Here is a 17,116-nt window from a genome sequence, read left to right on the forward strand (position 1 = left end):
TCATTCCTTGGTTCTGGTAAAGGCATCACAGTTATACAAGATGTTCACGCCAGGGGACACTGGGTGAAGGGTAGAGAGGAATCATCTGCACCACCTTACAACTCTTCTGTAAATCTACAATTATTTCCAAATGAAAAGTTTTTTTTTTTTTTTTAATGGGAAAATCATATTCTATTGTTCAGGGCCCAGCTCGGTTCCTTCCTCCAGAACAGTTTTCCCTGAGCTCCCTGTACGCTGGGCTTGCTCTTCCTCGGGGCCCCCAAGCCAATCCCCTCTTTGCTCTCTGGGCCCCAAGCATGAAAGACTTGAGGCTTCTCCTTCTTTTCTGGGATCAGATGAGCCTCCCAAAGTACACCACGAACTTCCAGACATCAGATCCCGACTCCCACATCTTGGAGACCTTCACAGTCTGCGCCTTCAATGGGAGGGTAGGACTGAGGGCCCCCAGGCAGGCTCGGGCCCAGCGGGGAGCTGGGGGTGGCATTAGGGGAGAGCACGGGATGAAGCCCTTGTCTGTAGAGCTTGTCACCTCCACTGGTTTACTCAGGGGGCTGGGGCAGGGGTCTCTCCTGGACAGTGAACTTCGGGAGGGGAGACGGCTTGCTGCATTTGCCCACTAGACTCCCATGGACAAGAGGGTTGTCTGAGACGCCATCCTGTATGGCAAAGATGGCTAAGTGTGCATGAGCCCCGGGTACTGAAGCACTAAGAGGCGAGGGGCTAGAGGCCCTGGCACCCTTGTGGTGGGCCCCCCTCCACCACTTGTCCAAAGCCCAATCAGCACCCGTCTACACTGAGGGCAGCAGGAGCCCATGGCTCAGCAGCGGCTGCACCTGGAGTCTCAGCAGAACTTGGGGACCCGTGCACTAGAGCAGGGCCTACAGGAGGCAGCAGCCACCACAGGGTTCCCTGCCTCATGCCCAGAAGCACTGCTCGGGCTCACATTGGCCAAGGACAGCAGCCGAGACTACCCAACGTCAAGTGGCTCCTCCTTGTTGCCCACTGATGGGGAGTTGTTGCAGGCACCTTTGAGGCCCCGGTGGAGGGGCAGTTTACAGGTGGGGTATTCTGAGGACACGAAAGGGTCACGGAGAAGCTGCGACGTCGGCCCCAGGCTGCTCCTCTTGCCCTCCCCACACCCCTCTGGGAGGCCCCTTCCAGACCCGTGGCTTTGGTTGTGACCCACAAATGTAGATCTCCACAGAGGCTCCTCTCCATCCAGGGCCATTTATCCCTCCAGTCACTGAACTCCTCCCCCTGCATATCCCAAGGGCACTTCCGGCTCCAGTCCCAGACAGAACTCAGGTCCTTCCTCAAACCTTCCAGCTCCTATTGTCCCTTCCATGACTGGCAGCCAACATCCATTGTCATCCTTGGCTCTCCCTCACTCTCACCCCCACATCCATCCCTCAGAAACCCTACCTCCTTAACCTGCCACCACCTCCCTAGTCCGAGTCAGGCCCATGGGAAGTGCTCAGTGAAGGTTTGTGGGCCTGGGTGGATGGATCTATGAATGGGTGTGTGGGTTGGTGGATGGATGAATGGATGGATGGATGTGTGGATGGCTGGCTGGCTGGACGGATGGACAGATGGACAGACGGACGGATGGATGGGTGTGTGGATGGATGGATGGATGGATGGAAGGAAGGAAGGAAGGAAATGGCAGGACTTTTACAGCTTAGGTGGCTCAGTGTCTGGCGTCATTAGACCTGTCAGTGCTCTTCTTAGGCAAGACCTGGACCCTTGGTTTGATGAGGACTGGGTTGGACATACTGCTTCCGGGAAGGGCCCAGAGCTAAGACCATCCTGAGGTCCTCTGTTTTGAGGAATCAGTCAAAACACTTGAACACGATAAGGCACAGAACGGCCCATGCCAACCGCCTCTGAGACTGGCCCGCCCCTGGGGACACTGGAGCAAGCGAAAAGATGCCTGCGGCTGCCGTGTGGACGGTCTTCGGCCTCTGAACTCTGCCCAGGACTCAGGACCGGGCGGAGAGGATGCCACTCCTCCCCCACGTGCCTCACACGACACCCCAAGACGCACACAGGAAGAGGCGCCACGTGGACATCTCCTTCTTTTTACAAAGACTTTATTGTCTGACATGCTTGACAAAAAAAATTACAGCCACAATCAAGTTATGCCAAAATGATTGAGGAGCACGCCATTGTCTTTCATACCTCAAGGACTTTTAATGAATTTTCTTTCAAAGTAACAGCTGCCTTCATAACTTTTCTTTTCCACATAAAAATACACCATATTCTGAACATACCTTAGGAAAAAAATTTTTTTTCAAGTTTATAGTTCTTGGTCCACATAGAAATTCGGTAGAGGTGTCTGAAAGGGCCTTGTGTCTTCTCCACCCCACGCGTGCACATGGGTCATGCATCCGGGGTTTCCCCAGAGACCTTGTAAACATCCTCGGCCGCCAGGGACCACTTGCCCGAACGGACTCCCGAAGTCCTGTGCCCCACGGAGCCCAGCCCGCCTCGGTCAGGGCGGTGCTGCTAGGCTCCCGTCGTGGACGATGCCCCGTGGGGAGCCCCACGTGAGTAAGGAAGGAGTCGTGGTCTCCAGGGATGCTGGGTGCTGGGCTCAGAGATCAGGATCCCTCTGTGGGCCCCAGGGGCTCTCTATGAGGAACAAGCTGGAGGGGTCCCGAACCGGACCCTTAAAACAGAAGTGCCTTGTAGGGGTGGAGCTTTGGGTGGTGGCAAAGCAGGGGTTATGAAGCCAGAGACCAAGGCTCAAGGCCTGCCTCTGCCCCTTCTGAGCTGTGCACCCTCAGGCAAGTGACCTCACCTCTCTGATCTCCATCTCCTCATCTCCAAAATGGGGCCAGCAGGGCTAACCTTGCAGGACTGCCTGAGGATTAAATGAGATTGTATCTGCAAAGGGCTTGTGAAGGGCTGGGCCTGGGGTGAAGTGAGTAAGGCCCTCCTCCCAGAGGCGCGAGGGCGGCAGGGGGGGGGTCCCAAAAAGCTCAGCAGGAGAGATAAATGTGATGCTATTTAACCCAACGTCTTTTAAAAATCCAAATCGATTCAGAAAAATAGCCAGGATGGACAAAACATCAAAACTGGAAATAAAGACAGGATCTGACCCTGCACACGGGGAACCTGCCTCTCTGGCCTCACCCTAACGAGACCCTGCTGGCTCCCTCTCCCTCCGAGACCCAGTCCAAACCCCCCAGGCCTAATTTAAAGAAAAGAGAAGCCCCCTGCGGGCAGCTGCCGGAGCCCAGGGCCCCTCTGCCACCGTGTCGCCCTCCCGTTAACAGGACACACACTGACAACAAGGACTGGGAACCATTCAGCCTTCTTCAGCTGTGGGCCCGCCAGACAGAACCCAAAGGGTGCTCGGGAAATTGCACCGAGGGATGGAACCCCATTCAAGGACGGTAGTGAGAAACATGGGATCCACTTTATCAGTTAAGAAGTGCGTGTGTGTATGTGTGTGTGTATGTGTGTGTGTGCGTGTAGGTGCACACACACTCGCGTGGGCGCACACACGCAGCAGCGTGGCCTCAGTCTGCAGAGCCTCCAGCCTGTTGAGCTCTGCGGAGCACGGGACCAGGGGCCGTCCATGACTCGGGAACCCTCCAGCCGGTCCTGGGCACTGACATGGCTCGTTCTGTAGAACCGACCCCCCGGATCCAGGCTCCGAGCAAGTACCTGGAGGTTGAGGCCACTGATCAAGTCAGCAAAGATGCCCACAGGAAGAAAGCAGGGCCACAAGGCGAGGCAGACGGCTTATTGGCCTGGCCGGGTGCGGTCCGAATTCCTGAGACGTCCCTGATCGCTCCCTCGAGGGCCTCGGCTGTGAAGCAGGCCCGTCTCCTCTCCAGCCCGGGAGGAGAGGGCGGGCTGTTCGCACCCCGGCTACAAAACCTCCCACCCACCCCCAACCCTGGGGCTTGCAGCCACACAGACCCTCGGTTAGAGGGAGCTTTTGTGCTAGAACTTCCAAAATCGGTCCAGAAGCAGCAGCTTCCCAAACCCACGAGGGTGTCCGACTGAGAAGGACGAAGAGGCCGTCAACTCCCGAGCGGGACGGGACCACAAGCTCGTTAGGTCCTCTGACAAGGTACACGCGGAAATGTACACGCAGAATAATGAGCGCGGAACCCCTGACAGGGACCCGCAGGCTCCTGGCTCCAGGTGACCGAGGCTGAAGAGTCAGGGTGATTTTCTTCATTCCAAGGCCTCAACCCATCCGTTGGGCTGGTCCCCTCGACCAGACAGGTTGTCTGCATGGAAGGAAGGGTGGTTGGGGGTCCGTGCTCTCGGCCAGGCGTACGTAGCTGATGTGGGCAGGAAGGGCGGAGAAGGCAGGGGCAGTCAGGAGTTCCGGGGTGTGGGGAGGTCAATGACTATGGGCGGGTTCACGGGCTGGTAGTTCACGGTGCACACAGACGCGTTCACATAGGTCGTTGTCCCATCTGCCATGACACCGTACCCTGGAAAGTAAGCACACGCCTGTCAGGGCTGAGGGGTAAGGCCAGGACCCAGAGCAGTGAGGGGGTCTAGTGGGTGTGGTGCTCAGAGGGCGCTCGGCCACGGTGGGCTGAACAGGTCTGGGGCAAGCTGCCAAACCCACCCCCCCACCCCCCAGCTTCGCCTCTTCATCTATAAACGGAGGCGATGGAGACAGATGTTCCTTCCAAGTCTGCTGTGAGGACCAAATGGGATACTAATCCATACACATCAGCAGTGAGCTCCTCGGGCCCAGGGGAGGGGAAGTCTGCTCTCTCCTGCCCTCTGACAACGCCCGGCCGTGGCCCTCAGGGAAAGGGCTGAGGCTTGTTTGCTTCTGGGCTGGAAAGCGATCTGATGTGGACCGGGCTCTTGTGAGGCCCAGCGGCCCTGGCCCCACGCAGACACGGCTCTGGGGGAAAACACGTCAGGCCCCCTGCCCCGTGGGAGCCCGTGTGCTTTCTGGCTGGGGGGGGCGGGGGGGCGGGTGGACAGGGAGGCCTTGGACAGGTGGGACGAGGGCTCGAGAGGAACAAAAGGAGGGGTCTGCCCAGCTGGTAACTCGGATGCCGTGCGTAGGGTGCGGGCGTGCGGGCAGCCGGGGCTGGGGCTGACCTCACCCGTCACCTCACGGCCACCCCGCCCGCCGCCCCTCAAGGTGAAGCGGCCGTCCCCCGCCATCCCAACGATGTGGACACGACGCGTGCCCCCAGCCCCCCCCGGGGACAGAGCCAGAACACCACGTGTGTGTGTGGGGGGGGGCGAGGGGGTCGCCAGAGCACCTCAGGCGAGCAGGTGGCCCTCCACAGGCTGTAGGGACGTAGGCGACAGGACCGGGCCACCAGCCTGAGGGCGCGCACAGCGCACCTGCCGAACCTGACCCGTCCTCCGTGCCCCATCCGACGGCCGCTCCTCCCAAGAGCCCGTGACCCCGAGACTTCCCGGGCTGGAGGCAGGGGCTCCCGGTCAGCAAACTCACCCCTAAGTCCCGCCAGATTTTGCAACCGTCTTCCCCTCATGCAAACATCTCGGCGGGAGCCGGCATGTTGGGGAGGAGGTGACGGGGCTGCAGGGGGACGAGGCGGCCCCTGGAAAGGGCCGGAGAGGAGCCCCCCCTCCCCCACCCCCCACCGACCTTCGTGGATGTGGCCGAAGACGTGCAGCCGCGGCTGGACGCGCCTCTGCACCGTGTTGAGCAGCTCCACACAGCCCACCCTCTGCATCTTCTTGGGGACCCAGTCCAGGAAGCCTGAGCGAGGAGACAACGGGAGGGTGATGACGGGGTCCGGAGGCCAGCCCTCCCCCGCCCCCACCCCACTACAGCTCCCGCCCCCAGCGGCCTCAAGGGCGGCATCCACCCATTACAGAGATGAGCAAACCGAGGCCTGAAAGGGACGGGTGAGGCCCCAGGGCACACACGCCACCCCCCCCCCCCCCCCCCCCGCCGGCTGGCAGCAGGGCAGCACCAGGAGCGAGGTTTCCACGTGGGAACCTTCCCGAACAAACATCACAGACTCACGAGCGTGAACCCCATTCCGCACGGCGTGGCCCACGCCGCCAGCCTCCCGGAGCCGCCCCATATGGCGGCTGCTTATTATCCTCACATGGCTACACAAACGAAGAATAATTAATGACTCCAAGCGAGCGGCTCGGGTCCTTCTCGGCCCCTCGGCCCCTCGCTGTCTGGGTGGGTGAGACGGGTTTGCGCATGCTGGGGAGGGGAAGGGGGATCCTCCGAGTCCCGAATCAGGAAGGCGGCAACTGGCAACTGACACTGCCCGGGGGGATAACGGAGGGAGGGAGGGAGACAGACAGAGAAAGGGAAAGGAAGGGAGGAGGGAAGGAGAGAGAGTCAAGGAGAGAAAGGGAGAGGGAGACAGAGAGAAAGAGAGAGACAGAGACAGAGGGAGGGAGACAAGGGTGCCTCCGGCCTGGCCACTCTGTGCCCCTCTACCCGGCAGCCTGCAGGCCCTGGTAAGCGAGCACCGCCCAGGCTGGCCCGCTGTCCAGCGCCGCCCGCCCCATCCAGCGTCACCTGCCCCGGCCCCACACACTGCAGGGGTGATGGCAGGTTCTTTGGAGGCAGCGGGAGGAAGAGGAGGCCGGTAGCGGCTGGACTGCTGGGAGTTTGGACAGCATTCTAAGGACTAGGGGAGCTATGGAGGGCTGTAGAGGGATAGCACGGCATAGCTGCCGATTCAGAGAACCCCCCTCCTGCTGCTGTGAGGAGACTGGAGCGGAAGGGACAAGACTCGGGGGCTGGGGGACCGGCGAGGAGGCCGTGGCAGTCATCAAAGAGACAGAAGACGCTGGCCTGGACCCGGGGGGGGAACGGCAGTGGTGGAGAGGAGAGGAAGGAGCTTTAGAGGTGGAATCGGAGGGGCGTGCAGACAGACAGGAAGTGTGTGTGAGGAAAGGGGGACGGGAGGCCTGAGAGAGCCCCTCGTGGGGCAGCCAGAGGGGGCCCAGAGGCGGTTAGCAGACTAACACAGGGCCGGACGAGTGGGTGAGTGGTGACATCAGCTCGGACCAGGGTGGTGGCAGTGGGGGCCGGGAGGGGAGCTGTGGAGGGTGGAACCCACAGGCCCTGGAGACCGTGGGGGTGGGTGGGGTTGAGGCCCCCCAGGTGTCTGATGGGGTGGGAGGTGCACAGGATGAAGCCTAGAGAGCGACCTTGAAGGTATCCGGCCCCCAGGATCCCGGTCTGGAGAGTCAAGGCCCCAGCCCTGCCTTTTGACCTCCCTAAGCTCCAATGAGCCCCACGCATAAAATGGGCGGCGATCTGACCTCCCTGAGTGGCCGTGGGGAGTCCGCGAGGTAACAAGTTGAACCCCCAGCACATAGTAGGTGCTTGGGAAATAAGGGGGGCGCTGGGGGCAGCTGTCCCCAGTGCCACAGCAGGTCAGACTCAGAACAGAGCTCATCCGGGATTCCTCTCGACAGGCCCGACAGATCCCTGATCTCGGTGCACAGGCCGGGCCGCGCCCCAGCCCTCTGCGTCCGCTGGCCAGGCCAGCCGAGGAGGGGACAGCTGACTCTTACCCAGTGGTGGTCCGTGGGTTATCAGGATGTCTACGCCTTCGGGAATGAGGTTCCATTTCTCAAGCAGCGCTTGGCCTCGCGGGAGGTTAAAGCCCCAGCCGTAAAACCAGGGCTGCCTACGGAAGAAGAACAGGCAGTTCAGAGGGGACCAGTGAGCGCGTGGGGCGATCACGGGAGGGGGAAGCAGGCCACAGCTCCCAAGAATCTTCAGGGCTGGCTCGATGCCAGAAACCCAAAGTAAAGATGGGTATCGCCTGTACTTAGCCAGAATCCTGACCCACTTGTGGGCCGTGAGATATCCCGAGCATTCTCTTCCCTTTTCCCTTCCTTCAGCACACTTTCTGGTTTTCTATGATGAATAAATATTATTTGTGTCATTTTTATTTATTTATTTATTTATTTTTAACGTTTATTTCTTTTTGAGACAGAGAGAGACAGAGCATGAACGGGGGAGGGTCACAGAGAGAGAGGGAGACACAGAATCTGAAGCAGGCTCCAGGCTCCGAGCGGTCAGCACAGAGCCCGACGCGGGGCTCGAACTCCCGGACCGCGAGATCGTGACCTGAGCCGAAGTCGGCCGCTTAACCGACTGCGCCACCCAGGCGCCCCTATTTATATCATTTTTAAAAACGAGAGTTTAAAAGAACCAGCTTCTGCCAAAGGCCCCTCTTGTTCCAAGCCCTTCCGAGGAAATTCACAGAGAACGCACTCACCTACCCCTCCCCGGGAAAATGCTCTCCCGACCCCCCGCCCACAGTTGGGGCAGAGGGAGACTCAACCCAGAGAGAACGGGTTCCAAGTGGAGGACACCCATTCCTGCTTTCCCCTGAAGCTCCCACCCAGGCTGAGTCCATCCCAGCTCTAAGGACAAGGCCAGAGGGACCTAGGCCAACGAATGGAATCTCAACGTCACACGTAGACTGAGCGATACAAGCCATTCCCTTGGGTTGGCTCCACGGTGAACATGTAACCTAGGTCCCTCCCCGTGGACCTAGGATACTGTCATCCCTGTGTATCAGTCAGTGAGCTCCTTGCCCTGGAAGCTGTCAGCAGCTATTAAGCTGTCCCAAAGGGCGACGGCTGGACCACAGGGCCCTGGGGAGCCGGCCAGATCAAATTCACACCAGACACCCCCCATACCTCTGTGCTTCTCAATTACATGGGCCAACAGGAAGCCATTTGATTGGGTTTTCATTTCTAACAAAAGCATCCCCGCTAAGAAACATCCCTTAAGCACTAAGTCGTTATAAGTTCCCACGTGAGCATAGCCTGTTGGTGTTTACAAAGCCATCAGCATCGCCACAGTTATGGGGCCGAATCGTGTCCTCCAAAAACATATGTTGAAGTATTAACCCCCAGCACCTGAGAATGGGGCTCTATTCAGAAATAGGGTCCTTGCAGAGATCATCAGGTTAAGATGAGGTGATACCAGATTAGGGCGTGCCCCTCATCCGATGACGGGTGCCCTTACAAGGTCATGTGAAAACAGAGACACAGAGAGAAAAGGGCCATCGACGATGGGCTTAGAGATCAGAGCGATGCTGTCTCCAAGAGAAGGAGTGCCGAGTACCCCTAGCCACCACCAGAAGCTGGGGGAGGACGGATTCTTCCTCAGGACTCTCGAAAAGAACAAACCCTGGTGACACCTTGATCTCAGACCCCAGCCTCCGGACCGCGAGAGAGTGAATTCCTGCTGTTTTAAGCACCCTGCCGCCGCCACCTCCCCACCCCAGGGACTTCCGCACCCGCGGCAAGGGTGGGCAGCCAGGTCTCTTCCAGTTTTACGGATGAGGAAACTGAGAAGAAGGGAGCAGGAAATAGAAACCGTCACCTGCGTTTCCTGGATTCCTACTTTTTTTTGGCCAGGTGCCATCTAAGCACATCACAGGGATGGCTTACCGGTCACAAGAACCCTGTGAATTAAGGACTAAAGACGATCCCCATCTTACAGATGAGAAACCAGAGGCTCAGAGAGGTGAGCTAGCCTGGGGATTTGGGCCCCAGCGTGTGCTGACTCCCGGGCTGGGCACCTCACTACCGCTCGCCCGGCCAGCACAGACCATTTAAGTCAGCAGTGGAGCTGGGCTTCTGACTTCCAAGTCTCTCCCGTGCCCGAAGCTGCCACTAAAATCCCTCCCACGGCCCACATGCCCTTCCACGGTGAGACTGAGGCCTCTGGCGGTCGACCCAACAGCTCTAGCTTTTGGCAGCCACCCAAAGCACCTCTCTGGAACCCTGGGGGTCTCAGAGAACACACTTTGAAAACCCTGATCTGCTCACAGCAGGTTCCAGACAAGGAGACTGAGGTTCGGTGAGGGGCGGTGAGGGGCCCAGGGGCCCGGGTCACACAGCTTGTGAGTGGAGAAGTCAGTGCTCAGCCGGATCGGACACTCTCTCCCCTCGGCCTTCAAAGCCCCGTCTATTCCGTTCCTCCTCTTCCCTTGCACATCCGGGACCAGCCCAGGGGCAGGGAATAAACGGCGGGTTGACAAATGGTGTTGAGTGAGGCCTAAGTGAATAAATCAGTCTGTTAACAGCTGCCAAATAGGACTTTTCCTGTTGCCTTGGGATTGAAGCCGAAGCCTCAAAACTGAAAATGATGCCCCGTATCCAAAAGACAGACCCCAGGTGCCACCCAGGAAAACCTACAAAAGTGGGCAGAACCTACCGGGCCACCATCTCCCCCAGCCCCTGCCAGCCTAAGTTTTGGCCTCGAAGGGAAGGGTTGTAGCTCCTGTCTTGTTCTGTAGGGGGAGCCAAGGAGGGTTCCTCATACCAAGAGATGAATGGGCCCCAGGAGAACCACCTGGACCGGTGAGGGCCTGGGATCTGCACTCTGAGCCTAAGGAGAGATAGATGGTGAGAAGCAGGCACAGAGGGACTGGGTCCCCAGGTTTGGGCTGCCCAAGGGACCCCCAACCACCGGAAGCACCTGCCAGGTGATAAGACCAGGTGGCCGGGGCTGGGGAACAGCATCTGGGTGGGTTGGCCTTGGGGACAGTGCCCTCAGAAGACACCTCCTATCACTGGCACATCCACATAGGGCTGCCCTTGCACATCTGAACAAAGGTGAGAGCTCTCTCCACAGAAAATGCACCCCTGCACGCACACAATTTTATACCCAACTTCATGGCAACCTTGGGGTCAGACCGAGCTGAGTGACAATGGGTACACCTCTTACTACCCGTGTGACCATTGGCAAGTGACTCAACTTCTCTCTGGGCCTTAATTTCCCCATCTGTACACGGGAATAATAATACCATCTCAATAAGGCTGGTGGGAGGAATAAACCAGTGATTCCACCTAAAGTGCTTCAAACAGCGTCTAGTTCAATGCATTTCAGCCGCCATAATCACCCCCATCACCATCGGCATCGTCCCCATCACTCTCACCATCATTGTTGTGGGCCCCTCCTGAAATTCATCCACGGAGCCTGCATGAAAAACCTTTGACCTAGGGCTGGGTTTTTCAAACGGCATTTTGATGGGTCCCAACATTTTTTTAAAAAAGAAAAGAAAACATCACAGAAAAAGGTCCCTCCTAGCAGGGAAAGGATTCTTCAGTTAAATATATTTATATTTAAATAGACACCCACGGATAGATGTACTGAATCACAACGTAAAATACTTCTCCTACCACGGTTCCTGGTCAGAAACGGTTGACAGTCCCGCTCCAGGGGCCAGCCCAGGCTCCTGCCCTAATACGCTGAGCTCCTGGCTCCGCGGTTTCTGAGGCCCTAGAACCCTGAGCGCACGCAGAGCCCCGCTTTGGCTGAGCCAGGGTTCAGGCACTGCAGGGAAGGCGGCAGCATTCTGGAAGCCACTCAGAAAGCCAAGCCTAGGGGTCCTCCCAGGAGCCCAAAGCCCCGTCAGCCTCCGGGGAACGGAGCAACGTGTTTCTGGTGCTGCCTTCCAAATACAGGATCCATTCTTCAAAACTCTAATCAAATATTTACAAGACGGGACGAGGCCTCATCTGCATGGAGAGAAGGCATCTGTTAGTTCCTGTGAGCCACAGCAAGGGGTGGCTTTTTGAAAGAGACGCTTAGAAATCCATCAGAGACCCCGCAGACCCCCAGATGCCAACCCACGCTTGCCTCCGCCTGCCCGGCTTCTCCTCGCCCAGCACCACGGAGCCTTCCCCTGGGGGTGGCGTCTCCCCATAGGTGCACCTGCCGAGTTCTTAGAGACTCACCACCTCGAGTCCTGGGATGGTGGAATCCACCCTGCCCCCGGGGACGCCCTGAGAGGCTGCTCAAGGCCCTGAAGTTGGCATCAGACATCCTTCCTGGTTCTGCCCCCGGGCCGCTCACTTTACCTCTCCCAGCAGGACAATGGTGCCTATGTCCCCAGGCGTTACCCCATGAGGGCAGGGGTGGGGGTCCTTCTTGTTCAGTGCTGTACCCCTGACACAGGGGGCAGGAAAAGAAGAGAGGGAGGAGGTTTAAAAGGACGAAGTTGTACTTCCATTAGGAAAACGCTAAGCACCCAGGAGCTCTGTCAATGGGAAAAGGGGGTGTTTTAGCTCTTACTGAAATTTTAGGGGGAACAGGAAGAGGGTGAAATCACACAGGCAGACATCCACGGGAGACATTTCCCAGGATGGCCCACGGGTTGGGGAGCACCCTTGTGGGGCCAGGGGCTTTCTCCAGGGTGGCCAGGAGCAGGACCAGAGCACTTGGAGAGACAGCCTCTTCAGGGTGAGCACGCCCCCCAGAGGCCTTAGACCAGCCCACGGGGCCCGGAAAACTCTGCAGCCCCTCCTGGGTGATGTGCATTTGGGTTTCTGCCACGGGAAGAGTGCCAGTTCAAGGTGAAGTCGGCCCCAGATGGCCCGTCGACCTCCTCCTCCTCCGCTCAGGCCCCTCGGGGCCAGAGGTGAAGTGCAAGGCTGCCCGGGTTTCCAGGCCGACGGCAGGGCAGGCAGAGGCTCAAAGGCCTCCCGCCTGAGCAGCCAGGGTCCAGCACCCCCACCCGCCCCCGCTACTGGCCCACCCACGTCGGGAGCAGCCAGTGGTCTGGGACTGCGAATGCCCAAGACAGGATCCCGGGACCCTGCAAAAGAACATTCCCCGTCTCCAGCGTGACCTAGCCCTGGGACCCAGCCTCGCCACGAGGAGGGCCAGGAACCCAGCGTCTGCTCGCCTTCCAGGACACGTCCCAGACCCCAAGGAGGTCGGATGAATCAGAAACCCGACTGAGCGATGGGAAGCGGCTTGATGTCCTGAATTTCTGTCTTTCTGTTCTAAAGTAACCATTGGAATAATTTTCTTACAGAATGATAGTTGCCATGACAACCAGAGCAAATTTTCCTTTTCTGAAACAGATGTCTCATTTAGTTGAAAATTAGAATGTGAACAAACCCATGGGAAAAATTAATTCAAACTTTAACAGAGCGCTGAATACAATGTAATCTCTCAGAGGTTAACCCCTTAACAGCTTTTTTGTGCGCTTATGGTAACCTTCGAATCCAGTCTAATTAAGCCCGCTTAGCCAATATAAATGACCTCCTCGTGGCCAATCATTAAATGATTTCCCCCCCGAAGCGTGAATCCCGGGTCCCCCACGGCAGAAGGGAGGGGGACGGTGCTCGTCTAGAGTCGCTCCGCTTTGCCAGGTAAGGCATGCAGCCCCCAGGCGGGGGTGTCCCCTGGGGCCATTCAGGTAGCCTGAGGGGTGGCCACCCATTTCCCGGGGATGCTGGGGTGTGTGGACAGAGGAGGCCCCAGGGTGCCCCGGAGTGGGGCTGGGCCCAGGGGCACACCCAGGCCAGGGTACGATGCCCAAGGGCAGGCATCGGGGGTTCCCTCGGCCAATGCCGAGGGGCACTGCGGGGACCCCAAGAGGGCACCCACACCAGCACACCTCCAGGGGTGTTCCATGAGCCCCCCCATCCTCACACCCACTCTGGGAGGCAGCTGCCATCACTGCTCCATTTTACAGATGCAGAAACTGAGGTGTGGGGAGGAACAGAGACTTGCTCAGGGTTACCTGGTGACCCAGTGACGCAACCAGGGCTCAAACCCAGAGAGCGGATTCCAGAGCCTGGGCTCTCTGCCTTCAAGCCAGAATTATGCAAATAGGACCAGGAATCCTGCCTCCCCTTCCTCAGCAAACCCCTACTTTACCGGCCACGTCCCCATCTCAAATCAGCCAGCCCTCAGGACAAAGTCCAGGGAGGCTCTCACTTTAAAGTCAAGGAAACAATGGCACAGAGAGGTTAAGAGGTGTGTCCGAGGACACACAGGAAGCAAGAGAGATTCCGGGGGTTCCTGGTTCCCGCCTCCTGTGCCCAATGGGCGACTGGCCCAAAGAGGATCCTGCTGGGGTGCTCAGGCCACAGGTTCCCCCCTCTTCAATGGCAACTGCCTGCCTGTCCCTCTGAGCAGCTCCCAGTCTCCCCTGCCAGGTCCCAGCCCCACCCCTGGCCCTGCCAGGTCCCCCCTGAGCCTGGCTGGACAGAGAGGAAGTAGCCTGTGATTCTGGCCCTTGGTGCCCCACCTCTCAACTGTTCCCCTATGTGACTCCTCTACTCCAAAGCCTTCCATGGCTCCCTCTGCCTGCAGGACAAGCCCAGACCTCACGGCCTGGCACACTGGCCCTTGGGCTCTGTCCCAGCCCACCTTTTGAACTGTCCTGCTCAGATTTCCTGCTGAACTCACCGCCTGCCGGCCACAACAAGCCTCTCTGTTTCCTGAACACAGCCCAGCCTTGCCCCACCTCTGGGTTTTTGCACCTGCTGTTCCAGCCATCTGAAAGGCCCTTCCTAGCCTCACCTCAGAGTCCATGACCCATTATTTGTTCAGGCTTGGCTTAAAGGCCCCCTCTTCCAGGAGGCTTCCCCTGGTCACATCATCCCCCAAGCACAGGTGACCCTCCCTTCTCTGCGTGCCCTCATGGTGGCTCCTGCAGGGCAGGCCGAGGTCAAAATCCCTCCTGCCTGACAGATGGCAGAGCCCAGGCGGCCTCAAGGAGGGTTTGCTCCCGGGATGCAGGAGTGAATGAATGTAGGATAGAATTAACAGCAGGTGCTCTACCCGGAAAGCAGGAGGGTGGGAAGAACCAAGCATCAGCCCCCTCTTCTGCGCACCCTCCCAATGGGAGCCCCGCCCCCCCCCCAGCCCCTGGAGTCCCGAAGCCCCGAGAGCTGTGGCAGGAACCAGCACGAGAACAGACACTCAGCCTCCACTGGGCATCCCGCCTCCCATGACCTGCCCGGGGGGCTCATGTGCCCATTTCACAGATGAGGCCTCAGAGGTGAAGCAGGCTCAGTGCGCTCACACCCTCTGCTGCGTCCGACTCACCTCCTTTGGGGGAACCCCTGCCTCCCCAGGCCGCCCACTCCTGGGCTGGGGGTTGAGGACGGCTGCCCTCCCAGGTAGAGGGGACAGCCTGTCACAGTGGACCCCGCGGGGCCACACATTCTCACTGCCACCCCTCATGCTACGGAGGCAGAGGCTGCGGTCTGAGGAAGGCAGTGGCCCCACTCCCCACAGAGAGGAAGCTTCCGCCTTCTCTCAGAGACGGCCAGTATGGAGAGCGTCTCAGATGAGGCTGCCCCGTGTCACTGTCCCCAAGTGCTGCCCGGGACACTCTCGGCACTCCAGGGAGGTTGTGCTCCCATTCGGCAGCAGGGGAAACCGAGGCTCAGAGGTCAGTGACTCACCCGGGTTCCCCGAGAGGGTTCATGCTGACCCCTCACCCCACAGGCGGTCCCCTGACCCCTGGGGACATCCCACAGTGCGGGCTGCCACCCCCATCTGCCCAGCTCTGATAGAGGGGTTGGCCTTTCTCCTCTGCCCTCCCCGAGGGCAAGGGCGAGGCTGAGGGAGCCACCTCGCAGCGGCAGGGGCAGCGGCAGGGCCAGCGGCTGCCAGCGAGGAGGCAGGGCCACGCGGGCTGGCAACACGTCCCCAAGGACTGTCAATCACACACCTTGCCCTGGCACACAGCAGTTACCGCAAGTCAGCAGCAAGATAAGTGGAACCGAAGAATGGGGTCCTTTGTCATTCCTAATTAATTTCCCCCACCCTTCGGAGGTGCGGACCATTCATCTTTTGTTTCGCTGGGACTCAGAAGGCAGACAATTCATTTCAAACATTAATCTCCTGTAGAATCGTGCGCATATGTGTTGAGGGGCCCTCTGCAAAGAAAATAACAACAACGTGGAAGCAACAAAGATAAGGACAGGAAAGGGGCAAAGGAGAAATTCTGCGTGAGAGAGAGAGGAGCGGGTGTGTGTGTGTGTGTGTGTGTGTGTGTGCGTGTGTGAGTGGAGGCAGCACAGCATAGGACCAGGGACCATGAGGAATTTCTTCCCGACACCAGAGTTCGCCGGCTGCCTGTGGCACGTGGGGCTGGCGACCGCCGGAATCCAGCGGAGGGAGGAGACAGGACGTGAGCAGCAGCCGGACCCTTGGTGGCGGGCACGCCTGTGTCGGCTGGCTCCCGACCCCCTTCGCACTGTCACAGGCCGGCATCAGGCTCGGGTGGGGCTTGCGGCCAGTCCCAGGGGCAGGCGGGCCCCGTGGCTTCCACTGAGCACAGCCCATCCCCGACCCGAGGGGGCAGGCGGGGCAATAGCACCGAGGTCGAGGTCACAGAGATGCCCCCCCCCCAGTGGCTCTGCGTGCCGCCCTCATCCTGCCCTTGGCTGGCCCTGGGAGGGGAGAATCTGAGTCTGATTTCACAGAAGCAGGACCCGGAGCTCTGGGAGAACATGCTGGGCCCAGGGATCCAGGAAGCCCCGTCGGGGCTCTGCATCCCGCCAGCGGGACGCGGCCAGAAGGGAAGAAGGGCAGAAGAGAAGGAGCAGCTGACGAGGTTGCCTGCTGGCCGGTCCAGGCCGGTCACTCCCAAAGCTGACCAAGCCCACCTGCCTGGGCTGGACCCCCGAGCAGTTCTGCCTAGGGCCGAGATCTCAGGCCAGTTCCTCGGCTACCCAAGCCTCACCTTCCCCATCTGCAAAACGGGGATGAAAACAATCCTGACTCGCCCCCTTGCTAGGCAGGCGGAGCAGGCCCTGGGGAGCTTGCTGAGTGAGGGGTCTCAGGGGTCGTGCTGCAGAAGAGGGAGGAAAGCCGGGAGAGGAAGGCCACAGCCCCGTGCTAACACCACCTAGAAACACGAGACGAATTCTAAGAAACACAGCTTTAGGTACACAGAGACCAGCAGCCTTTGAACTAGGGAAGGTGGGTCTTCCTGGCCCAGAAGTAACAAGCAGGAGGCCTCAGGGGCTTAAGGGGAGGGAGCTGGGCCTGCCACCCTCCCTCTGTAAAGCTGGGCCCCCAGAGGGCTTCGGGGAGCAGGCAGGGAAGTGGAGCAGAAAAGGCCACCCCGTGACCACATAGAGACAGGATGATTCCACCAGATGGAAGATGCCCTTGACCCCCGGGCCAGGGCTTGTCCTCCAGCAGGCGGGTCCACGCGGCCCAGGAAGCCCTCGGTCAAGAAGCAAAAGTAAACCATCCCCAGCCACATGCACCCACAGACCGAGGTAGGCACGCTTCTGTCTTATGGGCACCCCCAAACCAGGCTACACCCCCAAACTGGGCTGCCCGGGACGTCCCCGGGCAGAGCTTCATAGCACACCAGTGTGCAAT

The 17,116-nt window shown here is 59.2% G+C and overlaps 1 protein-coding gene across 1 annotated transcript in view; it reads right to left on the reverse strand.

The window, feature by feature from the left end:
• Positions 1–2,073: 2,073 nt before the first annotated feature.
• The window catches only part of MPPED1 (metallophosphoesterase domain containing 1), a 76,360-nt gene continuing 61,317 nt past the window's right edge, over positions 2,074–17,116 (reverse strand). Inside the window, exons 5-7 of the mRNA XM_086712081.1 lie at positions 7,516–7,631; positions 5,609–5,722; positions 2,074–4,457 (exon numbers count right to left, since the gene is read on the reverse strand). Coding sequence (XP_086568207.1) covers positions 4,339–4,457; positions 5,609–5,722; positions 7,516–7,631 — 349 coding nt within the window. The 3' untranslated portion in view covers positions 2,074–4,338. The remainder of the gene's footprint in view (positions 4,458–5,608; positions 5,723–7,515; positions 7,632–17,116) is intronic.

The sequence above is a fragment of the Puma concolor genome, chromosome B4, assembly GCF_028749965.1.
Source record: "Puma concolor isolate L17-30 chromosome B4, mPumCon1.1.hap2, whole genome shotgun sequence".
Classification (NCBI taxonomy): Eukaryota; Metazoa; Chordata; class Mammalia; order Carnivora; family Felidae; genus Puma; species Puma concolor.